Consider the following 24,295-nt stretch of genomic DNA (forward strand, 5'->3'; position numbering starts at 1 on the left):
GGGGTAGGGAAAGCCCCCACCTCCCTCCGCCTTCTCTGGTCTGCAGAAGTCCCCAGCCAGCGCCCCGTACACCCCTGCTGTTCCTTTACCCCCGGGGCTCAGCCGGGCCCGGGCTGCTTGGGGACGGCGTCATGAGCCTCCTCACGCTCTCAGCCTATTTGGGATGAGCATGTAGCCCGTCCAGCGCCTGACACCAGGAATTCATACTGACGGGCTCGTGGGCGCGGTTGGGTGGGGAGCGAGGCCTGGCTCGCCACGTGGCCGTGTCTCTGCGCAATTGGGACGTCAATACCTGCTCCAAGCAGTGAATGTCACGGTGGGAGGAGAGGGCACAGCCCCAAGTACGCGGCGTCGCGCTCCGTGGAGCATCGGTGCCGAATAATGCTTAACTTTTAGCGGTAAAGGCCATAGACCCTGACTCTGGAAACCTGTCATGCCATCTTTAAGTCTCTGCAGAGCAATCCACACTCAAGACGAAGTCACAGTACTTATGCTGTAGGGAGCTCAGTTCTGATGCTTTTGCGCTGCGGTGGCTCTGAGAAGCCGTGGCCGTGGGTGCACGGCTGGGCGGCCCTGGGACTCACGGGGTCTCCCTGGGCGGCCGGCACGGCCGGGGAGTCCATGGGCTGGAGGCGGGAGGGGCCGCCCTGGGAGGGGAGGGGAGCGCCAAGTGGGGACCCGAGACCCTTCGGGGTCAGGAGTCAGGCGTGGGTGGGGGCTGTCAGCACCTGTTGGGGTCTCCTCCCTCGGTCCGTGACTGGGACCCACCTGGCCACTCCACAAGGCCGCCTGACCGTGAAAGGACCCGGGTCCCGTGAACGAGCCCCCCGCTGGCCCCTCCTGCGTCGGCCGCACCGTCTGGTAACGCGTCGGGGTGACTGTGCTGGGCAGAGGTGGCCTGAGCCCTGCCATCACCCTGCCGGCTGTGACGCACAGCGGCAGCCCTGCATGCGGCGCCCTGGCCCCTGGCCTGCACTCAGCGAGACCACCCCCCCCCATCTCATGGCTGGGGCCTCCCGTGTTCTCCTGGAATCCACCTGTAACGTCCGAGGGCTCAGCTGTACCTGAGGGACTTTTGCTTTTGATGGACTTTGGCGTCGTTGGCGACTTGGTGGGTGAAGCCTCCATGTCGCCGTCGTCACTCTGGTTTTGGTCGCTGTCCGACTCTTCCCTCACGCAGACTTCTGAGCCTGTGGCAGAGAAGAAATAATGGCACGTGCCTTCAGTAGTCAATCCTTTAGAAATTCAGGCCCATAAGTGACCGAAGCAGAACAAAGTGGGTTTGGGATTTGCCGGCTGAAGGAAGCGTGACAGCTTTATTTGCCGTGGGAGTGGTCAGAGCCTTTCCTGTGCCAACGGGGGTCGTGAGGCTCCAAGATGGCTCTTTTCCAACCCGGGCTTCTCAGACCCTCACGGGCACCGCTGGGGACCTCGTTAGGATGTGGGTGCTGACTCGGGGCATCTGGAGCGGGGCTGCACATTGCTAATGTGTCCCCAGGGGATGCCCGTGTGGCTGGTCACAGACCACACTCCGAGTGGCAAGGTGCCATACCCTGTGACCCTTTGCGTGTGTACGTCTCTGTGTGCATGTGTGTGTGTGTGAGTGCACGTGTGTCTGCATGTGTCTGAGTGTGTGCATGTGCGTGAAGCATCTCAGTTAGGCTGACCATCTGTGCCACGTTGCCTGGAAAGTCCTGCTCTGTGCCTCTGGTCCCACGCTTCTGGTCACTATCAAAAGTGTCCTGGTTTTGGTAATAACTTACAGTCTCCCCAACCTTGGGAGACTCATGGTTTACACGCTTCGGAGAAAAGTGATGAACTGTGTTCAAAGTGAGATCTTGGTCAAAAACTCTTAACCTATCTGGTCCTCAGTTTCCCCAACTGGAAGGAGAGTGAAATTACACGTGACCGTTTTGAGACTGAGACAGGCTTTCTCTTTAGGAACGAACGTCTGCACACACACAATTTGGTGCACAATCAGACGGGTTCAGGGGCCCCTCGATCACTGGTCAAGAAACCTGTTAGGAGATTCACTTTTCAGACTGAGTCATGTTAAATTTCGGAATGTGACAGGCCTGGATTCGCTGTGGGTTTAGAGCAGATGGTCTGCCCTGTCCTCTGCCCCTGCCGGCTGGCATTTGGGGCTCAGAGAGGCAGGCTTTTCTCTTGGTGACAGGCTCTCAGGCACTGGGCTTCCCTCCCTGCCCCTTGACGCACAGAGGAGACGGCCTATCTTCAACGTCTATCTCCAAGGCCTCTTCCTCAAGGCCTGGGGTTCCAACCAGCCCAGGTGTGTGTGTGTGTGTGTGTGTGCATGCACACGCATGCTAACCGAAACTGTGCCCGGGGCACCCAGGACATGTCCTGAGCTGAACTAAGACAGAGAACCAGCCCAACCATCCAAGGAGATGCCCTTCCAGAATGGTCAGGAGGGCTCTGAGAGTAGGGGGTTGGCGGCCTGTCCCTCCTGGTCTCTGTGCTGCCCTCACCCCCACTGTTTCAGCCTCACCGAGTTGTAGGCGGTTCCTGAACACACAATGCGCTTCCTTGCTTTGGTCTTGCCGGTCCCATCATGCTCCCTTCCTTCTGGTGAAAACCTGGGCCCTCCAGAAAGCCTTCTCTGACTCTGCAGACCCCGTCCCCGCCCACCCCCAGGGCCCCTCGAATATCCCTCGAACAAAGCACACCAGATGTCCCCATGTGCATGTGTGGTCCTGTTCCTCAGCTGCACCGTGAAGCCCGGGGTGTGGGAGCTGGGTCTGCTGACCTCTTCTCTCCCGGGTCCAGGACCCAACCCGCAGATGGATGGACAGACCGGGGACGCAGGACAAACCGCACCGTCAGGTAGCCTGACCACGGAACCGCTCATCGGACGCCCTGGGGGTCTCTGCCTGCCTCCTTGCAGGCGGGGCTCACATGCGTGTGGCCACCACCCTCTGGCCGGGACCCCCAAGCCCCTGCTGTCCTTGGGGAGCCTGGCGGGGCCAGGGGCCGAAGGGGTGGCTCTGCCCGCACGTCCACTCACTCTGCTTGCTGAGAGCCGCGGGCTCTTCAGGCTTCTCAGCGGCCGTGTCGCTCTCGTCCGGGATCTTGTTGGCAAAGCTGCTGGACACGTAGAGTTTGCTGGTGTCCAAGGTGGCCTTGCTGAAGGGCGACACGGCCGAGCACAGGCTGGTGTAGCCGTTGGAGCTGCAGCTGAGGGCGGCCAGGTCCAGAGCCTTGCCACCCGTGATGATGGGGATGTTCAGGGACAGCTTCCGCCGGCGGCTGGGGGACGACGTCTTGGTGATGGACAGGGGCGGCGGTGAGGAGAACTTGCGCGTGGCGCGCGGGGACTTGGGAGGGTCACCGTATAGAAGCTTGTTGTTCTGACCACTGGCGAACAAGAGTTCCAGCGACCTGTGGGGCGGATGGCAGACGGCGACCAAGGGTGAGCGTGGGCCTGGCTGCCTTCCCAGGCCTGGGGTCCCCCTGTCTCTGGCGGGGGAGGTCCAGGGGCAGCAGGACACAGGGGGCCCAGGCCACCTCGGGATCTACGCCCACCCGGCACCGCTCGCCTGAGCACACTCCCTGCAGAGCTGTCTGGGAGATGCTGAAATTGCAGAACAGACCCCAGGGTGTAGTGATCTAGAGGGAACCGAAGGTGCGGACAGACAGGCACTCCCAGGCGGGGGACAGCCTCCTCATTTCAGGAGCAATAAACCAGTGGTTCAACTCCCAGTGCCGGTTCAGAAGTCCAGACTGACCCGACACACATTCCTGAGTCGTGTTTACAGGACTTAAACCCCTCTGAGCACCCACACCCAGGATCAACGGGAGGAGCAAGGGCCTTGAGGACACCAGCCCCCGTCGGCCTCGTGACCTCACTCAACTCGGACCTGGGCTCTGCCAGCTCAGGACAGCTTTGCCCCAATTTCCGTGAATGCTGCATCGCGCGAGCCCCTCCATCAACATGCATCTGCCCTCTGCCTACAACTTCCCAAGATTGTTTTTGGAGGGACGTAGCTTTGGGAAACATCCCTGGTGTTTTTGCTACTTGTTGCAAGGAAAACCCTTCCTTATCCCACTCTGGCTGGTGGTGTCCTTTGGCTCGATGCCCCAAGAAGCAAAGCCAGTTTAAGTGACACCTCAGGACACTGGCACCTGGGCCGGCCCTCGGAGCAGGTGCATTTGAGGGGACACAGGACCAGGGGGCGGTGTCATGACATGGCTTGTGGCCGGAGGTCTGCATGTGCAAGTGTCCCATCCTGGGGTCTGGGCAGGGACGCGGGCTTCCACGTCAGCAGCGGGCTCTCTGTCCACAAGGGCCTGATGTCCCCCACGCGCTCTGACATCGCCCTCACACAGGTCCTGAGAGTGTTTACGGATGGAGGCCGAGGCTCAGAGACGGGAGCGGGGGCGAGCCTGGGGCAGGGAGCGGGACGTGGGGTCTCCCAGCAATCCCGGTCAGTCCCCTACCTCCGAACGCCAGGACCCACCACCGCTCAGGGCCAGGCTAGAAGCGGGTGACATGCATGTAATAATACATAAAATCGCTCACAAGTCTGCAACATGTCTGCTCTGTGTTCTGTATGGGACAGACCTCTGGGGCCCCAGGAATGGTCTCCTTAGTTTGCACGTGGGAGCCCAGCCTGGATGGGGGTGGTTTGTCCAGTTTCTCAGGATGGGGAGGTTCCAGAAGTTCAGAGCAGAGACAAGACCTGCCCTGCCCCAGTGAGGCCAGAGCAGGTGGACTGTGAGTGCTGGTGTGGGCAGGCCGAGGGACTGGGGCACGGGGGCAGTCACGTCCTGGGCTCTCATTTGGGACCAGCGTGGCCTCCCAGCGGCCCTGGGAAGCTGGTGGGACACAGTAGCTCTTTTCTAAGTAGCCCTAGAACTGAGGCTCTGGGCCCAAGTCTCACCCAGGGGTTGGGGGACATTCAGCGGGGCTCTGAGGCTCGGGATGGGCTGGCCTATCCACTGCTGGGGTCTGGGCAGAAAAGGAAGTCATCTGCCGGCCCCTCCCATTTCCTGACGAGTCCCCCCAGAGCAGTGAGGTCCCTCGGGGGCTTGGATCCGGTCCCTGAACGTGGCCGACCACAGGGCAGCCCTCGTGACTCGGCCTCGCTGTCCCCGGGCCGAACGGGGATTGCTAACTGCCTTTGCGCGCATCTCCGCGGGGCTGCGGGCCCACGTGGGGTCGCTCCCCGCCCGGCCTCGCTGCGTTCGGCTCTCGCCTGGGGAAGTCCTTGGGGAGACGGGGTAAAGGCTTCTGCTGGGTGCCCAGCCGGTGCACTGACGCTGCGGTTCTGGGCCGGCCCCCAGCCTGTGACGCGGGCTGCACCTGCCCTTCGAGTTCTCACCTGGCAGGGACCCGGGGCTCGCGGTGACCCACCGGGCCCCTCGAGGCTTGGCCAGAGCTGGGGGTGGGCAGGTGAGCAGCGGTTGGAGCAGGACAGCAAGAGGACAGGAGGAAAAGGAGAGTGAGGGTCGCCGCCACCTGCCGCCGCAGCGACTCACAGACGGCGCCTCGAGGGCACGCAGCCGCCCAGGGCCCTGGCCCCCATCAGCCCTGGACCCTGGGGGGGGCCCGGGACCGAGTTTCCTGGCCTCTCCGGGCCCCGGCTGGCGTGACGGCAGGGCTGCGCCGTGGCACTGGGGGTGGAAGGGCGGCCTTGACCTAAGGCCGGGTGGCCAGCTTTCCCCATGCTGCGCCAGCCCGCGTGCGCCCGACGGGGTTCGCCCTCTCTCCACGGCAGGGTGGGGTCCCGGCAGGGAAAGGCTGAGGGTCTCGGCCTCTCTCTGTGTCCTCCCGCCCACCCCCTGCCCCTTCTGAGATGGGAAAGGTGGGGAAGCCCTGTGCTTGGGGTTAGAGCTGCGTGCACCCTCAAGACGCCGCCCCACCCCAAGAGCCCACGGGCAGAGGGGCAGACAGCGGGGCTGGGGCCGCTCAGCCCTCCCCGCCCCTGTGCAGAGGGCTGGCTGGTTCCTGGGGAACCCGCATCATCCCCCCCCCCCCCCGCCCCCGACTCGGGTCGCAGCCTCGGCAACCACCTGGACCCCAAGCCCGGCTTCCCTCCCAGCCTGGAAGGCCCCGGGGGCCCGTCGGGAAGAGGAGGTGCCTGCCCACCTGGCGGGGATGGCGCTGATGGGCTTCCTGTAGATGGTGATGAGCTTGTCCAGGACCACGACGGCGGTGGTGAAGACGCGGTAGGAGTGCAGAAATGTGTTGAGGAAGTCGATGCTCAGGAAGCGCAGGTCCGTCAGCCTCTCGAGCAGCCGCCCCACACTGGCGTAGCGGATCTGCAGCACTTTGCAGGAGTTCATGGTCTTGCTAAAGCGAATGTCCACGTCATCGCAGTACAAGGAGGCGTCGGACCTGCGGAGGGAGGGAGGGCCACGGGGAGACGGGAGTCTGCACCAATGAGCCCGCGGCCGTCTCCCCGACACGCCGCAGACGGGCGGACAGACGGACGGACGGGCGGCAGCCGAAGGACTGGCTGGCCTACCCTGGGGACAAGGGAGGTGTGGGAGGGGCGACACTGAGCAAGAAGGGGACACTGGGACGGTGGTTCTAGCTCCCAGCGACCGCCCACGTATCCGGCGTAAAATGCCTCGGAACTCTGGACAGAACGTAACCAACTTAAAAATAACGTGTTCCTGAGGTCACAAGATAAGAGGATCTGCCTGCAAACGCTCACGGCACCGCTGTTCATAACCGCCCCGGAGTGGGGGCCACCCCGGGGTCCACCCGCTGCTGAGAGAACAGCCTGGCGGGCTGGGTCCGCGCAGGGAGGCTTGCTCGGCTGGGAGAGGGCGCCGCGTGCGGGGCAGGGCCCCAGGGCCGCGGGTCTCGAGGACACACCAAGTGAGGGAATCCAGGAGCAAAGTCCGCACGTCGTTCGACTTTGTCTATATGAAACCTCCCGAGCGGCCAAGTCCACCCACACAGAGAGTCGGGGGCCGGCCGCCAGGGGTGAGGCACTGACCGCTAGCATGCATTCTTGGGGGCTTCTGGGGGATGACGGAAACATTCGGCAATCAGGCGGCGGTGATGTTTGCCCAACATACTGATGTGCTAAAATCCACTGAACCGCACACTTTAAAATGCTCAGTTTTATGTTACACGAATTCCATCTCAGGAAAAACTAAGCAGGGGCAAAAAAGCTATAAGGGAAATTCCTAGGGGCCAAAATTGAAGAGGAACTTGGAAACCAGCTGATGCTTTATGTGTCTTTGGGGCATCAGCTGCTTATGGATACAGAGCGCCTCGGGTTTCCACAAGGAAAGGCAAGGCCTGGGTTCCGTGGCGGGAAGGGTGTTGGAGTGAGACCCCCACAGAGGGCTGAGGACCTGGGCGGTGGCCTCGAAAAATCTATCCACTGGGGGGAGGGGAGATATGAGTGTCCTGGTTTAGCCCAGACTCCGGGGGGAAGGGAGGACAGGGCACGGAGGCTCCTGAGAACGTACTATTTGGAGTACAGACAGGTACCACCGTGGTCTGGGAGCCCCAGATGGCATGAAGAGTAGTTCCAGGCTGTGAGCCCCCCAGGGCACCGCACTGCCAGGCTCTGCAAGATCTTCATAGATAAATCCCTCCGGAAAATGAGCTCACACATCAAAATTACGAGCCGTGCGAGGAATCAAGCCCCATGAGTGACAGTCAGCAGATGGGAACACACATCACTGAGTTATGTCCCCAGGAGTCTAATGCTTTCTGACCATCCTACTACCTCTTAGCTGTGATTCCTCCCACTAGCAACCCACCCACAGCTGTCCATCCTTCGGCTCAGGATGAAGCCGGCTTGCCACGGCTGTTGGTGAGGAACCTCCAGGCTGGGTGGGGGGAGGGAGGGGGCTCCCTAGCAGCGCTGTCCCTTCACCTTGCTGGCCTCCACAAGGGAGGTCATACCCCCCTTTAGCTCCCTCTTGGCTGCCTATTAAAGTGTGAGGGTGGGTCTTCAGCCAGCAGCAGATCACTGGACCTCAGGTATTTGACTAAAAGTAAGACTTTCAAGGTTGGGCAGGTGTCCTGGGCCTTCCGGAGTCTGGCATCCCTGGCCAGAGGGATTTCTGCATGGCGTGGGATCCCAGCTGGAGCAACTCGGCTCTTCTGGGATCTTCGCGTTGGATCTGGTGGCGGGACGTCTCTGTCCTCTCGACAAGTGTCAGGTGCAGCCAACCCGGTCGTGCGGGTCTGAGGACCTGACGGCCAGGCCCACACAGCCGCACCCCTCTCAGCCGGGAGCTTGAGATCAGGGGCCCCTCGTGGTGTGGTGGGAGCTGGAAGCCCCGACCACGGTCCCGCCACGCAGCGCCCCCGGGCGGTGAGACCACGGGAGGGGCGTTCCATCTTGTCCTGTGTAGCTGTGGTCTCTCACATCCGGACGTTGTGAGTGTCTGAGTCATGGTTTCCGCGTGGGCACGGCCCCCGAGCAGCCTGGGGTCAAACGCAGTGCCCACTCCCAGCGGGTCCACGGCAAGTGCATGTAACCCCCCCGGGGGCCCATTTTAGGTCTCCTTCCTTGTGCTGCGTTTGCCCTTCATCCTCACACACGGGCAGCCGCACCTTCCTACGCATGGAGCGGCTGCCTGAAATCTCTCGTGTGTCCTGCTGGGACACGAGTCAAAGGATACACAACGAACAAATAAAAGGATAAGCCTGGAAATCTTATCAAAATGAGCTTCTGGTGGGGGAATCTAAAGACATACGCATTCAGCTCACGCAGGTCGTCACGGCAAGAGCAGGTGTCGCATCTGGGGTCTGGCGAAGGACGCTGGGCTGGGGATTGGAACACACGGTTCTGAAGGAGACCTGTCACCCCGAGTCCCCTTTGTCATTAGACACGGTACTTCCCCTCCCTTTCCTGATCTGTAACTTGGAAAGAGTAAGGTCTACTTCACAAGGCTTTTGCACACATTTAATAAAGGGAGCGGCCTCCGGGACCCAGGGCGGTGTGCGGCGCTCCGTTCGGGTCGTAAATGGGGTCACGGGCTCTCCTGGGGGGGTCTCCCGTCCAGCAGCGCAGATACTGCCCTTTCAAGGCCTTCTCCAGACACATCCCTGGGGTTCGAAATGTACCCGGGAAAAGAGACCGCCTTTACCGAGTGCCTCCAATGGGCACGGCAGCGGGGATTCCTTCCAGGACGAGGAAGGAGCCACAGAGCCTGTGAAGACACCAGAGTTTAGAGGGACCTTCCTGGAGAAACAGATGGAATGACGCCTTCCAGGGAAACTCTGCTGCAAGACACAGACGCTTTACAAAACCTCGGCTTCGTGGGTCCATTGTGACTCAGGAAAACACACGATCACCTGAGATCACAAAGGTTTCCTGGAAGCCGAAGATGAGGTTGTGGAGCCAGCGGCCGGGGCGCTAGGAAGCCAGTGGAGGGACGCCCCGAGCGCACCCGAGAAAGCGTCCCGGCTCCGGCAGCGGCAAAAGGGCTAAGCTGGCGAGGGAAAACGTAAGCCCCACGGGGGACGCAGAGAGGGACCGGCGCCGGGAGTCTTCAGAGGAAGGAGAGGCGGGCACACAAGAACGAGAGAGAGAAGACACGTCTGCAGGCAGGAGTGCTCCCGGTCGGCGGCACCCAACCCGCGGCTGAGGGGCTCCCGCACGGTGGTCCGTCCCAGGAGCGTGGACACCTCCCATGCCTGGGCCCCAGCGTGTCGGGCCCGGGCCCGGCATCCTCACGGGGACCGCGGTCCCCTCTGCAGCCGTTTGCTTCTAGCACCTTCTCTTTGGGCTCCTGCGTCTGGATGGGTAGAGAAGGCTGGACACATCGCCCGTCCCCCTTCTCTTCTGTTCCGAACTGACTGCCCCTGTCGGTCACAGGGCCTCTGTCCACTGTGCAAAGCCAGCCTGGACTTCAGCCTCCGTCAGTAAAACAGGAGAGTGCGCTACAGGGATGCCCGTTCCGATGACTCCCTCACGGGCTGGCCTGAAAGATCGCCGTGGTCCATTAGCGGCATCTGCGGCGGCCCCACGGGAACGACGCCAGCCTTCCTGACTGTGGGCTCAGCCTGACTTCTCTCTTCACTCTCGTCCACACTTCGGGACGAAAGCTCCAAGCGCGTCCCGCCTCCTGGTGTCGCTGAGCGGCTGGGCTTCCGGGAGGGCGCTCCACCTCGAGGCCCTCATTCCTGAGGCCACATGCAGGGGCCGCTGTGGCACCCCGGAGCCTGCGGCAGGTGCCGTGAGAGTCCTCAGCTCTCCGCGTGGCTGTGGATCTTCCTCTCGCCCATGTCCACCCGCGTCCACACCCCAGAGCGCCCGGACACGCTGCGTCAGGAGGCAGCAGGGGACGTCATGCCTCTTCGTGCCGCAAACGCCGAACCAGGCCACTCCTGACTCTGTCTGATGTGGGGGCTGTGCCAGGAGCTCAGAGACTTGTGGGCACAGATGCAGGGAGTGTCCCCTGCCCACTGGCCGTCCGGCCAGGCCCTCGGTGCCCACGCGCTCCCTGTCGGAGTGGCAACTGGGGGCAACTGTCGCCGCCCGGTGGAGACCCCGACTCTTCGCCCATCACCTTACCCTTCTCTGAGTCCCGCCCTCACTCCGCCCCATCGTTCACGAGGCAGATCGTGTAAGAAATCCCAGCAGCGCAGTGAAAAATGAGAGCTGCAAGCGGGACAGACGAGGGAGCCAGCCGCGTGTGGGACACGCAGACACACGCAAACTCAGCCGAGCATAGGAGTGCTGAACGCGCACAGGAGGGGAGGACCCAGTGGGCACCAAATATTCAGGACACGATGTGCTCCAGGCACAGGAGACACTCAGTGCTCATGCCTGGCAGCACCCCATCTGGCCCTTCACCCTCTGCCCCGGGCCGGGCACACCTGCGGGGACAGCTCAGCGGAGACACAAATGTGCGGCCGGCCAGGGGCTTTCTGCTGGTGGACCGCCCGGTCGGGCCTGCACGCTGGTCCTTGCAGCCCATGCCAGGCGGGGAAGGCTGCTGGGGCCAGAGATGTTGTGTGACCCAGTGTGACACCCACTCCAGCCGTGTCCGTCCCTGGCTGCTCGTGCGCGTTCAGAACCGATGCACTGGACTGTGATAGGCCCCTTCCTGTCCCGGGACCTTCGTCTGGGCAGGCGGGTCTGGCAGTGAACATGGAGGCCGGTCACCTTCCCCACGACACTCCGCTCTGCCAGTCCTGCCGCCCCACGGGGCTAATCATCATCCCCAACGCAGACGCGCTATCCTGCCTCTGCACCTTCGTTCACGCTGTTCCCTCCTCCCAGAGCGCCCTTCCCCTCCACCATCCTCACGGCCGGCTCTGGTGTCCCCTCTGGGGGGTGTCCTCCCCAGCGTGCCAGGGGCCGTCGCCACTCGCCTCTGGACCCTCTCAGACTCACGAGCGTTTCTCCCACTAACGGGTGATTGAGGCCAGAGACCACGCCTGACCTCCGCCGCCCCACGGCTCTCACAGACCGAGGACGCCGCGCACGGCCACGCCTGCCCGAGCCTGGGGGCGGAGCATCGGCGCGATCACTCTGGCTTGGACGCTCCCTCCTCTCTGTCACTGTCATAGCTTAAAACTTGCTATTTTTCCTTCACAGGTGACACCTGGCTCACTTTTGCCGCCTGGATGATGCGTCCTTGGCAGAAAACGAGCGCGCGCCTGCCACACGTTTAATTCTACGTGTGACTGTAATTTTCTCATTAAAGCAAATCCGCCCTGTGCCTCGCTGCATCCGAGACAGACGGGGCGCCCGCAGCTGCTCCCGGGCCGCCGAGAGAATTCAGCCAGGTTCGCGCTCCCGCCCCCCGGGCTCAGGCCAGCACGGTCCGCTCGGGAACAGGGCCTCAGGATGCGCCTCAGAGCGCAAGGATGTGCCTCGCTAGGCTGGACTTCACTCAGCGAGCTTCCCTGAGTGGGTCCTGTAGTCATTGCCCCTAACCTTAGAAATGACACTGAGTCTTTGTACGTGAAACCAAAAACACAGACGCGACCTTCTCCTGCCCGCAAACAAGAAAACAAATCCAGGAGGTTGGTAGGGAGGTGTCATCCCCTCCCACTTACCAGTGAGAAGCCCAAGCTCAGAAGCACCGAGTGACTTGTCCGCCATCACACACAGAGCGGGAACTGGGGCCCTGCACGTTCCGGCCTTCCTTCCGATCCCGCCAGCCCCGGTTCTAAACAGTGCGCTCACGGAACGGAACCATACCCCGCTAGTATGCACGACCCTGACTCGGCTTCACCAGCCGTGTCCTCACCGAGGCTCCAGGTGTAGCGCCTTCACGCACCGGGCTGAAGAATGCACCCGCCGCTCCCCTGAGCGCACCCTTGAAGTCTCAGAGACAGTGGGGTACCCAGATGTCCGCGGCTATGCGGCCCGGGTGAGATTTGGGTCCCAGCACCGCCCAGGCGGCGTCAGCAGGCTCCGAGGTCAGAGGTTTGGACAGAGACCCGTGGGCCGCCCGGATGGGGCAGGAAGGAGGGCGAGGCAGGGGCCGGACAGCGCATTGCTGGGGGGAGGGCAGCAGGTCTGGCGCAGCCTGGGAGCTCCGACTGCGTGCTCAGTGGATGCCCCCCGCCGTCCAGCCCCTGTCGTCACTCAAACACCGTGGCCCTGGAGCCTGTGTTTCTGAAATGTTCTCATTTTATAAATACGAAAAAAAGTTATTAAAATAAACGCATCAAGCTTCACTCCTGTTACCGTTTACACAAACACAAAAATCCACTTCTTAAAAACAACAAAAATGAAGCCGGAGCCCCCATTCGAATACATGTTAACTTAAACAAGCACACAGATGCCCCCAAGCCCCGAAGATGGAGCCCGGCACGTCCGGAAGACCTGCAGCTGGCGGTCCAATGCCCCACTGTGGCTGTGGCTGCAGCCGTCCCCTGGTCGCGAGCCCGCCGGCTGTAGAACACTACTTACTTGATCATCTGCGGCACGGTGACCTTGGAGTTCTCCTCGAATGCATTCATCATCAGCCCGTTGCACCGGATGTTATCCACACACTGGAAGCGGGGGGGGGCCCAGGGTCAGAGCCACGGCCGCCACCCCAGGCCCCACAGCAGCTGTACCCAGGGAGTGGCTCACGGGCCCAGCCTGACGCGGGTCCTCATGCCTTAGCGTCGTCCTGGCAAGGGAGGGTCAGCCGCAGCCTCCCTACACTCCCACCGGGGGCCACCTCTGACTCCAGCAACATTTTGGGGACTCGCCTGACCTCCCTGGGCGCGCGGATGACGCCTACCTAGCTGGGTTGTCGGCAAACGGGGGCACCCGACCTGGCCGCTCTGTCGCTGACCTCTGGGGCCTGGTGGGAGGGGCCAGGTCAGGTCCACCGTGGCCGGCACCAGCCTCCATGACTCTGTGCAGACGTGCACACGTCCTGCACCCTGGTCCTCTGTCAGCCACGGTCACACTCTGGGGCCGCAGACGGTTTCCACGTTAGAAACCCCGTCTGGGAGAGACCAGGCTGCTGGGACCGGGGGCACAGAGGCCCATGTTTCCCTCAGCCTCGGAGAAACTCAAAATTCACATTCTGCTTTGAATCAGAAGTGCCCCCCAACGAGCAGTGCGGCTCTGGGGGGGTCTTTCCTCGCCCCTGCCCCCGGCCTTCCCCTCTTAGCTGCGGGCGCATCTCACAATGTCCTGGTTTCGAGGGCTCGTGTTTCAGGGGGGCTGGCAGAGGGGCCGGCCCAGCGGGGGCGGCCCACCCGGTCTGCTGGGGACCAGGGTCCCGTCAAGGCTGGCCCCCCTCCCCCGTTCTTTGGGATGGGGTCGGGCAGAGGGAGGTTCTTGTTCCTTGCACTTCCCAGCCCAGCATCTTCAACCCGCGGCTCTGAGGCTCCCTTCGGCTCTGGTTCTATCCGCAGCAGTGGAAAGCCGGTGCCTGGCCATGGCTCCCCGGAGGCATTGGGACCCCGGGAGAGGGCTGGGGGCCCCCACTGCCATCGGCACGGTTTCCTAGTTCCGGTTTTCTCTGGGGCACGCTGGGAGCTTTGAGAACAGGTGCCAGCATGTAGGAAGAGCGGATACTCGCAACGCACCCCCCTGGCCTGTGTCGCCCTTCTGGCATTTCCAGATGGGCAGGCAGGCCAGAGGGTCGGGGGAGCGGGCGGTCTGGGCAGCCCAGAAGTGGGGCATAAAACCAGGGCTGGGGGGCCCACCATTAGATAGAGCGGAGCCTCTGCCCCAGGCCTCCCGCCCCCAACAGGGGGAATCCCAGCTTTGCTGTCTCCTTGCTCCCACCGTCCGCTGCTCCCCAGCATGCTTTCCCTGTCTGCAGAGGGCAGCCGGCAGACACATGGCCTGGACGAGCTCCCTGCTACAGGGACAGGCCTGCGCTAACCCCGGGAGAGGCCTGTTCTGCCCCCCGGGGCCACTGGCAACCTCTTCCAGACTCAGCCTCTGCCCTGGTCCCACGGGAGCCCACAGCCCCCTGGGTCAGCTCACCGGTCCCTGGGAAGTCTCTGCTTCTGGCCTCACCGCCAGACCTGCCTGCTACCCCCAGGTGATACAGGGCCAGAAGGGGAACTTCAGATTGTCACCGTTTGTGGGCCGGCCTGGACACTCAGCTCAGTGTCGATCCCCCAAAGCCAAAGTACTGCTCCCAGTGGGGTGTGCCGCCCTAACGTGTGTGCAAAACAGAGGCCAAGGCTTCTCTCTGCATAGCTGACACTAGGCCTTGCAGGGCCCTTCCTGTCTCTCCAAGCTCTGTGATGCCCAGCATCCTAGGGAGGTGGTGCTCAGACTTTTCTGTGCCTGCCAAAGCCCTGGGGCATATGTGCTAAATAGCAGATTCCCAGGCTTTGTGCCCGAAACTTGCATCTAGGAAGTCTGTAGGGAACCTCAGGGGAGCTCAAGAATCTGGAGTTTTAAAAATCACTGTAGGGCATGATCCAGGTGCAAGGGGTTCCCCGCCCAGACTCTGCCAACGGGAGGGGACGGCTGGCCTCAGCCTTGGCCGGGGCTGGACCCGGAGGACACCTGCGTCTTTTCCATCAGAACCTTGCCCCCGGGGCCCCAAGAGCTCAGGCATGACGGGACTGCATGCTTCCAGGAACAGGTGATCTTGCTAACCTGGCTGATGTCACTGGTCCACGCCGCCTTCTCCTGTCTGGACGAGGCCACAAGAATGACCGTGAAAGGCGGGGAATCCTTGGGCTCCACCCCGATCTTAAAATCCAAGTGGTCTATGTCTTGGTTGGATCCTTTGGCTTCCAATTGCAAAACACGGAGTTAGCAGAATGGGCGGGGCCCTTTGTGAGCCGGGCAACATCGTAACGATGCCCTCCCTGGGTCACCCGCGGGTGAAGGCCGCGCAGGGGCCCCTCGCTCCCTACAGAACATCTCCTCCCCCCGTCGGTGAGGAATCCCCACCCCAGAGACGAGCAAAGGTGTGGAGTGAGGAGTCGCTCACGAGCACACGGGGCCGTCCTAGCAGCAGAGCCGGGGAGCCCGGGTTGGGGGGTCGGCCTCTGGGCAACGGGCAGCTGAGGTCCGGAGCGAGGACATCCTGGAGACACGGCAGCCGCGGCGCAGCCAGGACTAGAACCGGCCTCACCGCCAGACCCGCCCGCTACCCCCAGGTGATACGGGGCCAGAAGGGGAACTTCAGATCGTCACTGTTTATGGGCCGGACTGGACATTGAGCTCAGTGTCGAGCCCCGCAAAGCCAAAGTACATTCTAGGTATTTTTGTTACTATTCTCAACCTGAGAACTTCCTTGCACTCTTGGGAGACTTCAGAGCACCGTTTATGGTGCCTTCCAGGGTGCCCGCATTAACTGGGGGTACAGCGAGTGGGGCGGAATGGTGTGGGGCCGTCGCTGGTGATGTGACCCTGGGGGGCCCTGCCCGCCCTCCTCCCCAGGCTGCAGACCATATCCTATACAGAGTGGATGTGACGTGTCTGGGGCCCCACCCTTCCAGTTCTGACACTCAAGAGTTTTCGGGTTCCGTGCTGGGCACGGGAGCCCCTGCTCTGGTGGCGGCTCAGGGTTGGGACGGTGCTGGTTGCTCTGGGAAGCAGGCTGCCTGTGAGGGAGCGTGCCGAGCGGGGAACATATGGGCCCTGGAGGGAAAAGGCCTTTGGGGCCTGACCCTTCTGCTTGAGTCTGGGCTTCCCCGTGGCCCAGCTGTGGCCAAGGTTAGAGCAGGTCAGGCCTCAAAGAGTGCTCCGGGTGGACCGCGTTACACGTTTGTCCTGCCCTTGGGGGCAGCGTGGCTCGGCTCCCAGGGCAGGGGCAGGAAAGTGTGTGAGTGTGGATGGGGCCCCGGACCCCCTGCAGACCCCCCCCCTGATCTGAGGTGGTTCAGACGCAGCCCTGCCCTGAGGCACCCCAGTCTGGGAAAAGACAGAGATGCAGAGTCCTACTGGGAACCCTCCAAGGGGAGGGCGGGGGGGGGCAGAGCAGAAGGGACGTGAGGACCCACGTCAGCCCAGTCAAGCAACAATAGTGACCCCATCCCCCAGTGACGCCCAGGGAGGGAAATCCCACAGAACCCCTCCACACCAGCTCTCCTGCCCCCCACCTCCCCACTGAGTGCCCCTCCCTGCCGGGGCTGCCACCCCATGCGTCCCCATTCCTCCCGCTGGAGGACAGAGCCATGCCTCCCCGGCCCCTTCTGCATGATCCAGGGGAGCCACTGTGCATGGGACCCATGGACACGTGAGTGACGGGTGCTCATGGGGGTGCTGGGACCCCAAACCGAATGGGACCAACAAGTCCAGGGGCCCAAGGAGCGTGGAGGGAAACGGGGCGGTGGACGGGGGCTCCCACCTGCTGGCTGGCCTCACCGGGTCCAGGACCGGGACCACCACACCTCAGAGCCCTCCATGCCCCCAGCAAGACTGGGCCGGGCCGAGCGGGTGTCTGCTGAGCGCACACAGACTCATGAGCGGCTCGCACACCTACCGTCTTCCTCCGTGTTCTCTGGGTCCTCCAGCAGGGTGCAGTCGATGAGGGAGATGACCCCATTCTGAAAGACAGCAGGGACCACCTCCAGTCAGCGGGGACACGCGGGGCAGAGCCCTGCGTATTGGGGCGGGACATGGACCTACAGGTGTGCACGCGCATACGCACACGTGTGTGTGCGTGTCGTGTTCCCGTGGGCATTGTGGTTTTCGTGTCAAAGAACATTATCCTCGGGTAAGAAGCCCCACGAGGTGGTTCAGGTGGGACCGTCTCACACGGGCTTCCCCCGAACTGGGTCAAGGGACACCTAGGGCCGGGGGTACAGTCCGCACCGTCTGGACCCCTCAAGTCTGGGCTGCACCTTCACATCACCAGCTGGGACGCAGGGCAGTTGACCGGATGCGTCACAGGTCCCATTCTGATTTTACAGGTGAGGAGAGGAGATCCGGGGGAGGGGTCTGACCCGAGGTCACCTGGCCACTAGTGCTGGGGTTGGGGAGAGCCTCGAGGCCTGACCTTGCCCAGGTCACTTGCTGGCTGCCTGTTCTGAGGGACACCTGGGAAAGGGCCTCCCGTCCTTGAGTATGGGAGCTTCTCCTGGGTGTGAGACACCCCGATACCGTGAGGAACAGGGGCCACGACCATGGGGGTGGAAGATGTCAATACCCCACCCCCTCAAAAGGTGAGGTCAGCTTTCCTCCCCGTCGAGTGCGGGCCGGGCTGGTGGCCTGCTCCTCGGATGGCGTGCACCTCCTGCTTCCTCTCTGGGTGCCTCTCGGACCACGTGTTCTGGGGAAGCCGACTGCCATGTGGGGAGGCCACCCCGGGAAGGCTGGTGCAGCCCCTGGGCCTGGACGTGACCCCGTGAGACCCTCACCCCCTTGCCACCCAGCCGAGGGGCTCCAGGCCGCCCGGCTCGGCATCTGAGAGACCATGAATGCCGTGAGCCACTCTGTCTGGGGGTAACTTGTCACCCGGCGCGGACACGTAACGTGAGAACTGAGGGCAACAGACATCCGGCCACGGTGTTTGCAGGGCAGGCTGCCCCCAGGACGCAGAGGCGGCCCCAAATCCTGGGTTCTCACTTTGCTCTTTGGTGGCCTCGGCGAGCCCCTAGGCTTGACCGTTGGCAAAGCCCCACGTTTTGCTCTGACAGCCTCTTTCTCCCGAAGATCCTGCCGAAGTTTTAGATCTTGGGACACGTCTCAGAGCGTCAGGAAGCGGCCCGACTTCGGCCTGTGGTTTCGGAGCACAGATCCCGGAGCCAGACGGCCGGCCTGGGTTCAAAGCCCCGCTCTGCCACGGGCGGGCTTCTAGACATCTCTTACAGACAGGGAAGGAACAGCATCTGCTTCAGCGGGTTGTCTCGGAGGCGGATGCACGTGAAGTGGGAGGGTAGCACCCGGCCCACGGTGATCACGCGAGCGCTCGCGGCCACGATCGTTGTAGTTCATTGCAGCAACAAGAGTGACGATCTGCACCCGCTGAGCTCATACCGCGTCCCAAGCGCTGGGCACGCACTTTGCACCCACTCCCTTAATCCTCACAGCACCCCCTGAAGCAGGTGTTTTCACTCCCGTGTGCAGATGGGTAAACCAAGGCTTGGCGGGCGCCCTCTAGTTGGGGGCCCTGCGGGCACTGGAACAGCACTCCCGTGTTCTTTATGCTGAGGGAATTTAGAAGCTCAAACACCCCCGCCCCAGCCAAAACAAGAGAAAACTCACAAACAGAAAAACACATGTTTTCAGACTCCATCTCCGCGCGACCTGCCCCGCTGACTGCTGCCTCCTGGGGGATGTCCTCCCCCCGGCACAGAACCTCGCGGCAGAAACCCCAGAGCTAATAAATAAGGAAAGCGCTCCCTGCTCTCCTAGCAGCTCACGGGATGTTACGGGCCAGGCATCCAGGGTCTGGAAGGACGGTTTGCCTGACGCTCCGGCACCTTCCAGCCCTTTCTCGGCCGCAGCGTGTTCAGACGCCAGGTCCGCTGAAGCAAGCTTCCAGGGGAGCCCTGCTCAGAGGCCCACGTGCTTCACCTCAATCGGGCACTAGCCACCTGCCACCTGCGCCCCCGCAGAGCCCCTGCTGGGGATTGTTACCCCTACTCTGCAGACGAGGAACGGAGGCAGAGACGGGGGCCAGACCCTGAACTCAGAGCCGCGAGATAAGCAAGCTGGGGAGTAGGAGATCCTGCCCGGGGTGCACCTTTCCCCGTGCTGTTTGAGCAGCCATGAGGACAGGAAGGCGGTGCTCCAGGGGAGAAAGAAGCAGACGGCACGAGCCAAGGCCCTGTGGTCTGGGAAGGAGCGGGAGGAGCTTGAGGTCCTGATTCCCCTCACTTTTTCCCTTTTTGACCATTTCATCGTGGGGGGAAGCTGGAGTGCACTGCCCCCCACCATAAATGATGCAGTCGAGTTTCCCGCACTTGCGGAAATTGCAGGGCTGCCCTCATCCGGAGGCCACGGAGAAGCCTCACCCTTGGAAACCAGTTTCGTGATCACGGCATCTCCCCTGACAGGTAAGTGTTCCCCTTTCCTTGTGGGATGGGCCAGTTAGTTGAGTGTGGGGTCTTGTGTGGGGCTGCGAGGTGCTGAGGGCTGGCCCTGTGTGCAAGCAGCTCCGTGGGCTGCTCGCGGGGCCTGGACGCGCCCGGTGCTTTTGCACCGGCACCGTCGGGCCGGAGGGGGCCCCGGGAGCGGCGGTGTGAGCGCCTCCTGAGGGAGGGAAAGGGTCCGGGGCTGTCTCACCCGGCCCCTCCCACGCTGCGGCGCATGCACACACACACGCAGGTGTACCCTCAGGGCTTCGCCTGGACCCCCTGGCTCTTCTGCCCTGGCACCAGCAGCTGGGCTCTCTTGGGGTCCCGACACCACTCACCCTCCCATTTCCCATGATGTCTCCAGAAAACCCGACCGCGGCCGGCTCCCTCCAGCCCGCCCGTCGGACCAGTGCACACGTGTGCACTCCGTGTCTCTGCCCACGGGTCCCGGGCAGGGCGGTGCCCACCACGAGCCCCCCGCAAGCCCAGCCCCAGCGGCCCCTACCTTGGTCAGGTGGAGCTTCCCACCAGAGCCCCTGGTGCAGATAATCAGATGCTTGGAGAACAGGAAACACTGCCGCTCGCCCTCCTTCTTCAGGGAGAGAGACCCCAGACGGCCCCTGGTGATCTTGCCCTTCTCAGACATGGGCACCTGGATGAGGGAGCCTGCGGGTGGGGGGCAGACCCTGAGCCCAGTCCCAGAGCTGCGTTCACCTCTGGCCAGCTCGGCAGCTGTGGGGGTCCCAGCATCGGGACCAGGGAGTCCCGGTTCCTGGCAGCAGGTGCGCACCCCGGACGATGCTCCCTCGGCCCCGTCAGCCCGATGGCAGAGAGGCATGCTGAGCAGGGCCCCCAGGCCCCCGGCCAGGGCCTTGGCAAGCGGGGGAACCTTCCAGGGCTGGGCCTGTGTGGCAGGCATGCAGGGCTGGGCTGGGGTCTGGGGGGCAGCACATGTGGGGAGCTGGCCCGGACAGATCGGCACTGCGCGCAGCCCCGCGGCCCGCGCCGGGCAGACATCACCTATCAGGTGCGGCACGTGGGCTGCAGAGCCAGACTGAGCCCCGTCCCAGACACTGGGTGCTGGGAGCAGGTCCTGGGGACGAAGCCCTCTGCGCGCCTGCGCTGGCCCCTGCCCCTGGCACACACAGCATGCAGTCCTTCCCACCTACTCAAGGCCTTCCCGGTCAGGCACGGGCATGCCCCCTCCTGAGCCGCCTAGCTCCAGCTCATCACCGTGCTCCTCAGGGCCACTCCCGGCCCGGAAAGCCCTTCCTTTCCAGCCCGAGAACTACTTGTTCTCCCCCCACCGCCCACTCTGCCCCATGTCCATCCCTGCCCAGACCCCTGCCCTGCGTCTGTCTCCTCACGGCCCCCTGACCCCACAGGTCTAGTCTCGGGCTGTCCCTGGAGCCCAGCGTTGGCCCGGCATGAATGAGGCAGGTGCCAGCGCTGGGTACATGACTAACAAATGAGAAAGGGCTTTCTGGATCCCCCTGCCCGGTTCCAGGTCCAGCACGGCCCCATGGGAGGGGAGAAACACTCTGCTTGGGGAACAGAGCAGATTCCTGGTCTGTGGGGATGCTGCCCGTGCCAGGAGGGGCCATTATTTGGGCATTTCCAGCGTGGGCCCGGTGCGGCTCAGGCAAGCAGGCCAAGGCTGGGGAAGGGTACGGGGGCCACGCGGGGGCTCAGAGCAAAACTCCAAGTTGAGGACAGGTGCAGAGCCAGCTGCCCAGGCTGGAGGAGGGGCTGGCAAGCCTTTATTCTGGTCAGAGAGTCCCAGGGCCGGACAGAAGGACCTCGGGGCATGCAAGCAGAAGCCTCTGCCCATAGAATGTGGGCTCTGGGCGGGGCACCCCTCAGGAGCAACGAAGCTCCAGCCGCCCCGCGTGGGCAGCCAGCCCCCTCCCCGGCCCAAACTGGGGCTGTGCCTCCCAGATGCGGCTCCCCAAGAGGCCGAGGATGACGAGCAGAGGACAGGGGGACTGAGCCACACCGCCTGTGCCGGAAATGCTTGTGATCCAGGGCCGATCTGTATCTGTCTTCGTTCTCAGCTCCCTAAAACACGTGTCAGCGTTTACTAGGACGCAGGACAGACACACCAGACCATCTGGGAAGAAGCACGTCTACCTCTGGAGGGAAGGAAGCGGTGGAGGCCCACAGGACCCGTACGTGGATGTGACACCCACAGCCCTCCAGTGGCCCTGGGACACTCTACAGGCACGCCACTTGGAGGGGCCCAGGGGCCACCTGGGACCAGGGGGTGGGGGGGCCTACCTTGTCTCACAAAAGTCTGGCTGGTATCCAGCAGGATCTCGCAGCCTTCAATAATCATGCGCTCAATGGCGAGGTTTTTCCGGATGTTCTCCGTCTCACTCACTTCGTCATGCATTATCCTGCGGGGACGAGAAATAAGTCAGGGGCAGGAGGAAGGGACGTCAGGCCTCTGGCCAGACCCAGCGGGAAAGCCTGGCCCCGAGGACTCTCGGAGCCTGCAGTCATGAAGGGGGAGAGGGCACGCATTTATTGAGTGTCCACTGTGTGCTGGACACTCTACAGTCAGGCATGGTCTCCTTTTCTTCTTCTGGAAACCCAAGGAGGAGGCGTTTTTATTTCAGGGAAAAGGAAATGGAGGTTAACAGTGAGGAAGCAGGTCTGTCTGATCTAAGAGTCTGAGCCATGTGCAACCAAATGGCAGAATGGGGAGGACGATGGGAGCTCAGCAAACATCCTTTGTTCATTAGTCTGTCCCTTATCCCACTACTGGCCTTATTTCTATCCACAGAACAAACCAAGTTCATCCCTGCCTCGGGGCCTTTGCACTTGCTGTTTCTGCCCCTTGAATGCTCTTTATACGGCTGTTTCCTTAACGCTGTTTGGGTTCTGGAATGGCTGAGTTTTGGAGCGCTGGCAAGTCGGCTGGCTCAGGGAGAGACTGACTTCAGTTTACGTCCACAGGCTCCGGCACATCCGGGAGGGAAGCCGGACACAGCACGACCCTCATCTGAGCCTGCGGACAACTCTGTCCTGTTCTGACTGCCGCAACGCCCCTCCTCTCCAGCAGGTGGCGCCGTCTACCTGCTTTTAAATAAGCGTTTGGCTGCGGCGGCAGCCGTGGGGGCGGGTGTTGGGAAAGAGGCGCGTGGATTTCCAGGGGTCGGGAAGGTGATGAGTAATTTTGCGGGGAGTCTGTTAGAAGTGCCCCGCCTGCTCCAGTGCGCTGGGGGATTCAGCACGTTGCGCAAGTACTGGAGGCCTCTGGCCCTCAGTCCCCCCACCTGGAGGCTTTCACGGGGCGGGGTGGGGGGGATGGGTTTCATGCCCTGGCCTGACGTCTGGCGCGTGGCGGGTGCTTTGGTGAAGAGCGGTGGTCAGCGCGTTGGAACTCGGAAGGCATTTCTGTCTGTTGTTTCTTCTGCTGTGGGACCCGGGCTTCGGCGTGCGGCCTCGGCGCCCAGGGGCAGCCCGCCTCCGGGAGGGACGTGGGACCCGGGAAGCCGGTGGGACCCGGGAAGCCGCCACGGCTTGGGAAGCAGCTGCAGGAGATGGGAACCACCCCTTCTGCGGGGCTGTCGTTCGTGAAAATAAGGGGGTGGTTCCAAAGCAGCGAACCTGGTTTTGCCGTGAGACACGCGTGGACGGCCGCTGCTCAGACCATGCCAGCCCCGGGCTGGGGTCTGCGTCGGGGTCCCCAGGCTGCACGCGCAGCTCATGCACACGGGGGTGCTGGAAGTGCTGCCTGGTTCTCAGGGAGCCAGGCGGGTGGGGGCCAGGAGGACGGAGGGGCGGGCCCAGAGGCGGGTGGGAGCCAGTCCCCGGGAGGTGGGTGTTTGTGAGCACAGCCAGGGGGCCTGGAAGCTCTCCTGGCCCCCCCCCCCCCCCCCCCCGCCCCGGGCAGGGCGAGGGGGAAGGGCCGATGTCGCGGAGACGGGAAAGCCCCCTTCCGAGCACTAGGGTGGCCCTCTGGGGCAGGTGCAGGTGATGGGGTGGGATGCCCGGAACCCTGGGGGATGGGAATCGGGGTCTCAGGCCAAGCCCCTTGGCCCACGTCTGCCCCCTGCACCCCTTGTGTGCATGGGGACAGGGTGCCTCACTGCCTTACAGGTGCCTCGGGCCTTCTCCTTGGGGAAGAGTGTGCAGGATGTGGCTCCCTGGGACTCAAAAGGACAGGGGTTTTGTGAGTCTGCAATCACACCCTGCTAACACCCTCGCCCACCCTGGCCTGGCGGTCCTCCCTCTGCCCCGGGGGGGAGCTGTGGCCTGACTGGCTGCCCCGGGTCAGCCTGAGGAAGCCTCCTAGGGCCCCGGGCAGGGCTGCTGTGGGACTCCGCAGCCTGCAGGCTGACCTCCTTCGCAGCTTCCGGCAGCCTGTCTCTGGGCGCAGGGCTCCCCACACCGTGGGGCCCCCGGGGTGGTCTCACCAGTCTCGTGGCGACCCCTGACCTCCAGACACTAATGTCCTGCATCTCTGCCACTGCTGTCCAGCTCCGGTCCACGAAACAGGAAGGACTCCCCTCCAAACCGCCCCTCCTGCACTTTCCTCCACCCTCCTGGCTGCTCAGCCCAGGACCCTGCAACACCCCCTTCCCCCCCTCAGTCTCTGTCCCTCCAGCTAACCTGCCGGAGACTCCTGCTGGTTCCACCTTCAAAATGCCCCTGGAATCTGAGCCTCCTCCCCACCCCCACGGCCACCATCTGCCACCGGCTGTCATGTCGGGGTGTCACCTGGGTGCCCAGGGGTCTGGCCTGAGACCCGATCCCTCTCCCCCAGGGTCCTGGGAACACAGCCTGCTCTTCCACCTGGGCCCCTCAGCTGCTGCGCTCGCAGAGAGAAGGCTCCCCTGGGCTCCCCTGGGCTTTGGAGACTGGGAGGGGGCAGGTGTGGGGCCCCGAATGCAG

The 24,295-nt window shown here is 63.0% G+C and overlaps 1 protein-coding gene and 1 non-coding gene across 3 annotated transcripts in view; both read right to left on the reverse strand.

Annotated features, from left to right (window-relative positions):
* Positions 1–24,295, reverse strand: part of RASGRF1 (Ras protein specific guanine nucleotide releasing factor 1) — a 99,713-nt gene that overhangs the window by 24,133 nt on the left and 51,285 nt on the right. The window contains exons 9-17 of one of the 2 annotated variants that reach the window (XM_088024920.1): positions 21,674–21,792; positions 19,902–20,062; positions 16,858–16,921; positions 15,021–15,157; positions 12,870–12,952; positions 6,110–6,358; positions 5,343–5,399; positions 3,026–3,399; positions 1,065–1,190 (exon numbers count right to left, since the gene is read on the reverse strand). In XM_088024920.1, coding sequence (XP_087881046.1) covers positions 1,065–1,190; positions 3,026–3,399; positions 5,343–5,399; positions 6,110–6,358; positions 12,870–12,952; positions 15,021–15,157; positions 16,858–16,921; positions 19,902–20,062; positions 21,674–21,792 — 1,370 coding nt within the window. The remainder of the gene's footprint in view (positions 1–1,064; positions 1,191–3,025; positions 3,400–5,342; positions 5,400–6,109; positions 6,359–12,869; positions 12,953–15,020; positions 15,158–16,857; positions 16,922–19,901; positions 20,063–21,673; positions 21,793–24,295) is intronic. The other variant, XM_028093791.2, reaches the window with a different exon arrangement.
* Positions 19,223–19,383, reverse strand: LOC114201268 (U1 spliceosomal RNA). The gene has a single exon (XR_003607614.1). It is a non-coding gene; the product is annotated as a U1 spliceosomal RNA (small nuclear RNA).

Source organism: Eumetopias jubatus, unplaced genomic scaffold (assembly GCF_037043125.1).
Source record: "Eumetopias jubatus isolate StellerSeaLion01/CBP00866 unplaced genomic scaffold, mEumJub1_p1.0 scaffold_7, whole genome shotgun sequence".
Taxonomy (NCBI): Eukaryota; Metazoa; Chordata; class Mammalia; order Carnivora; family Otariidae; genus Eumetopias; species Eumetopias jubatus.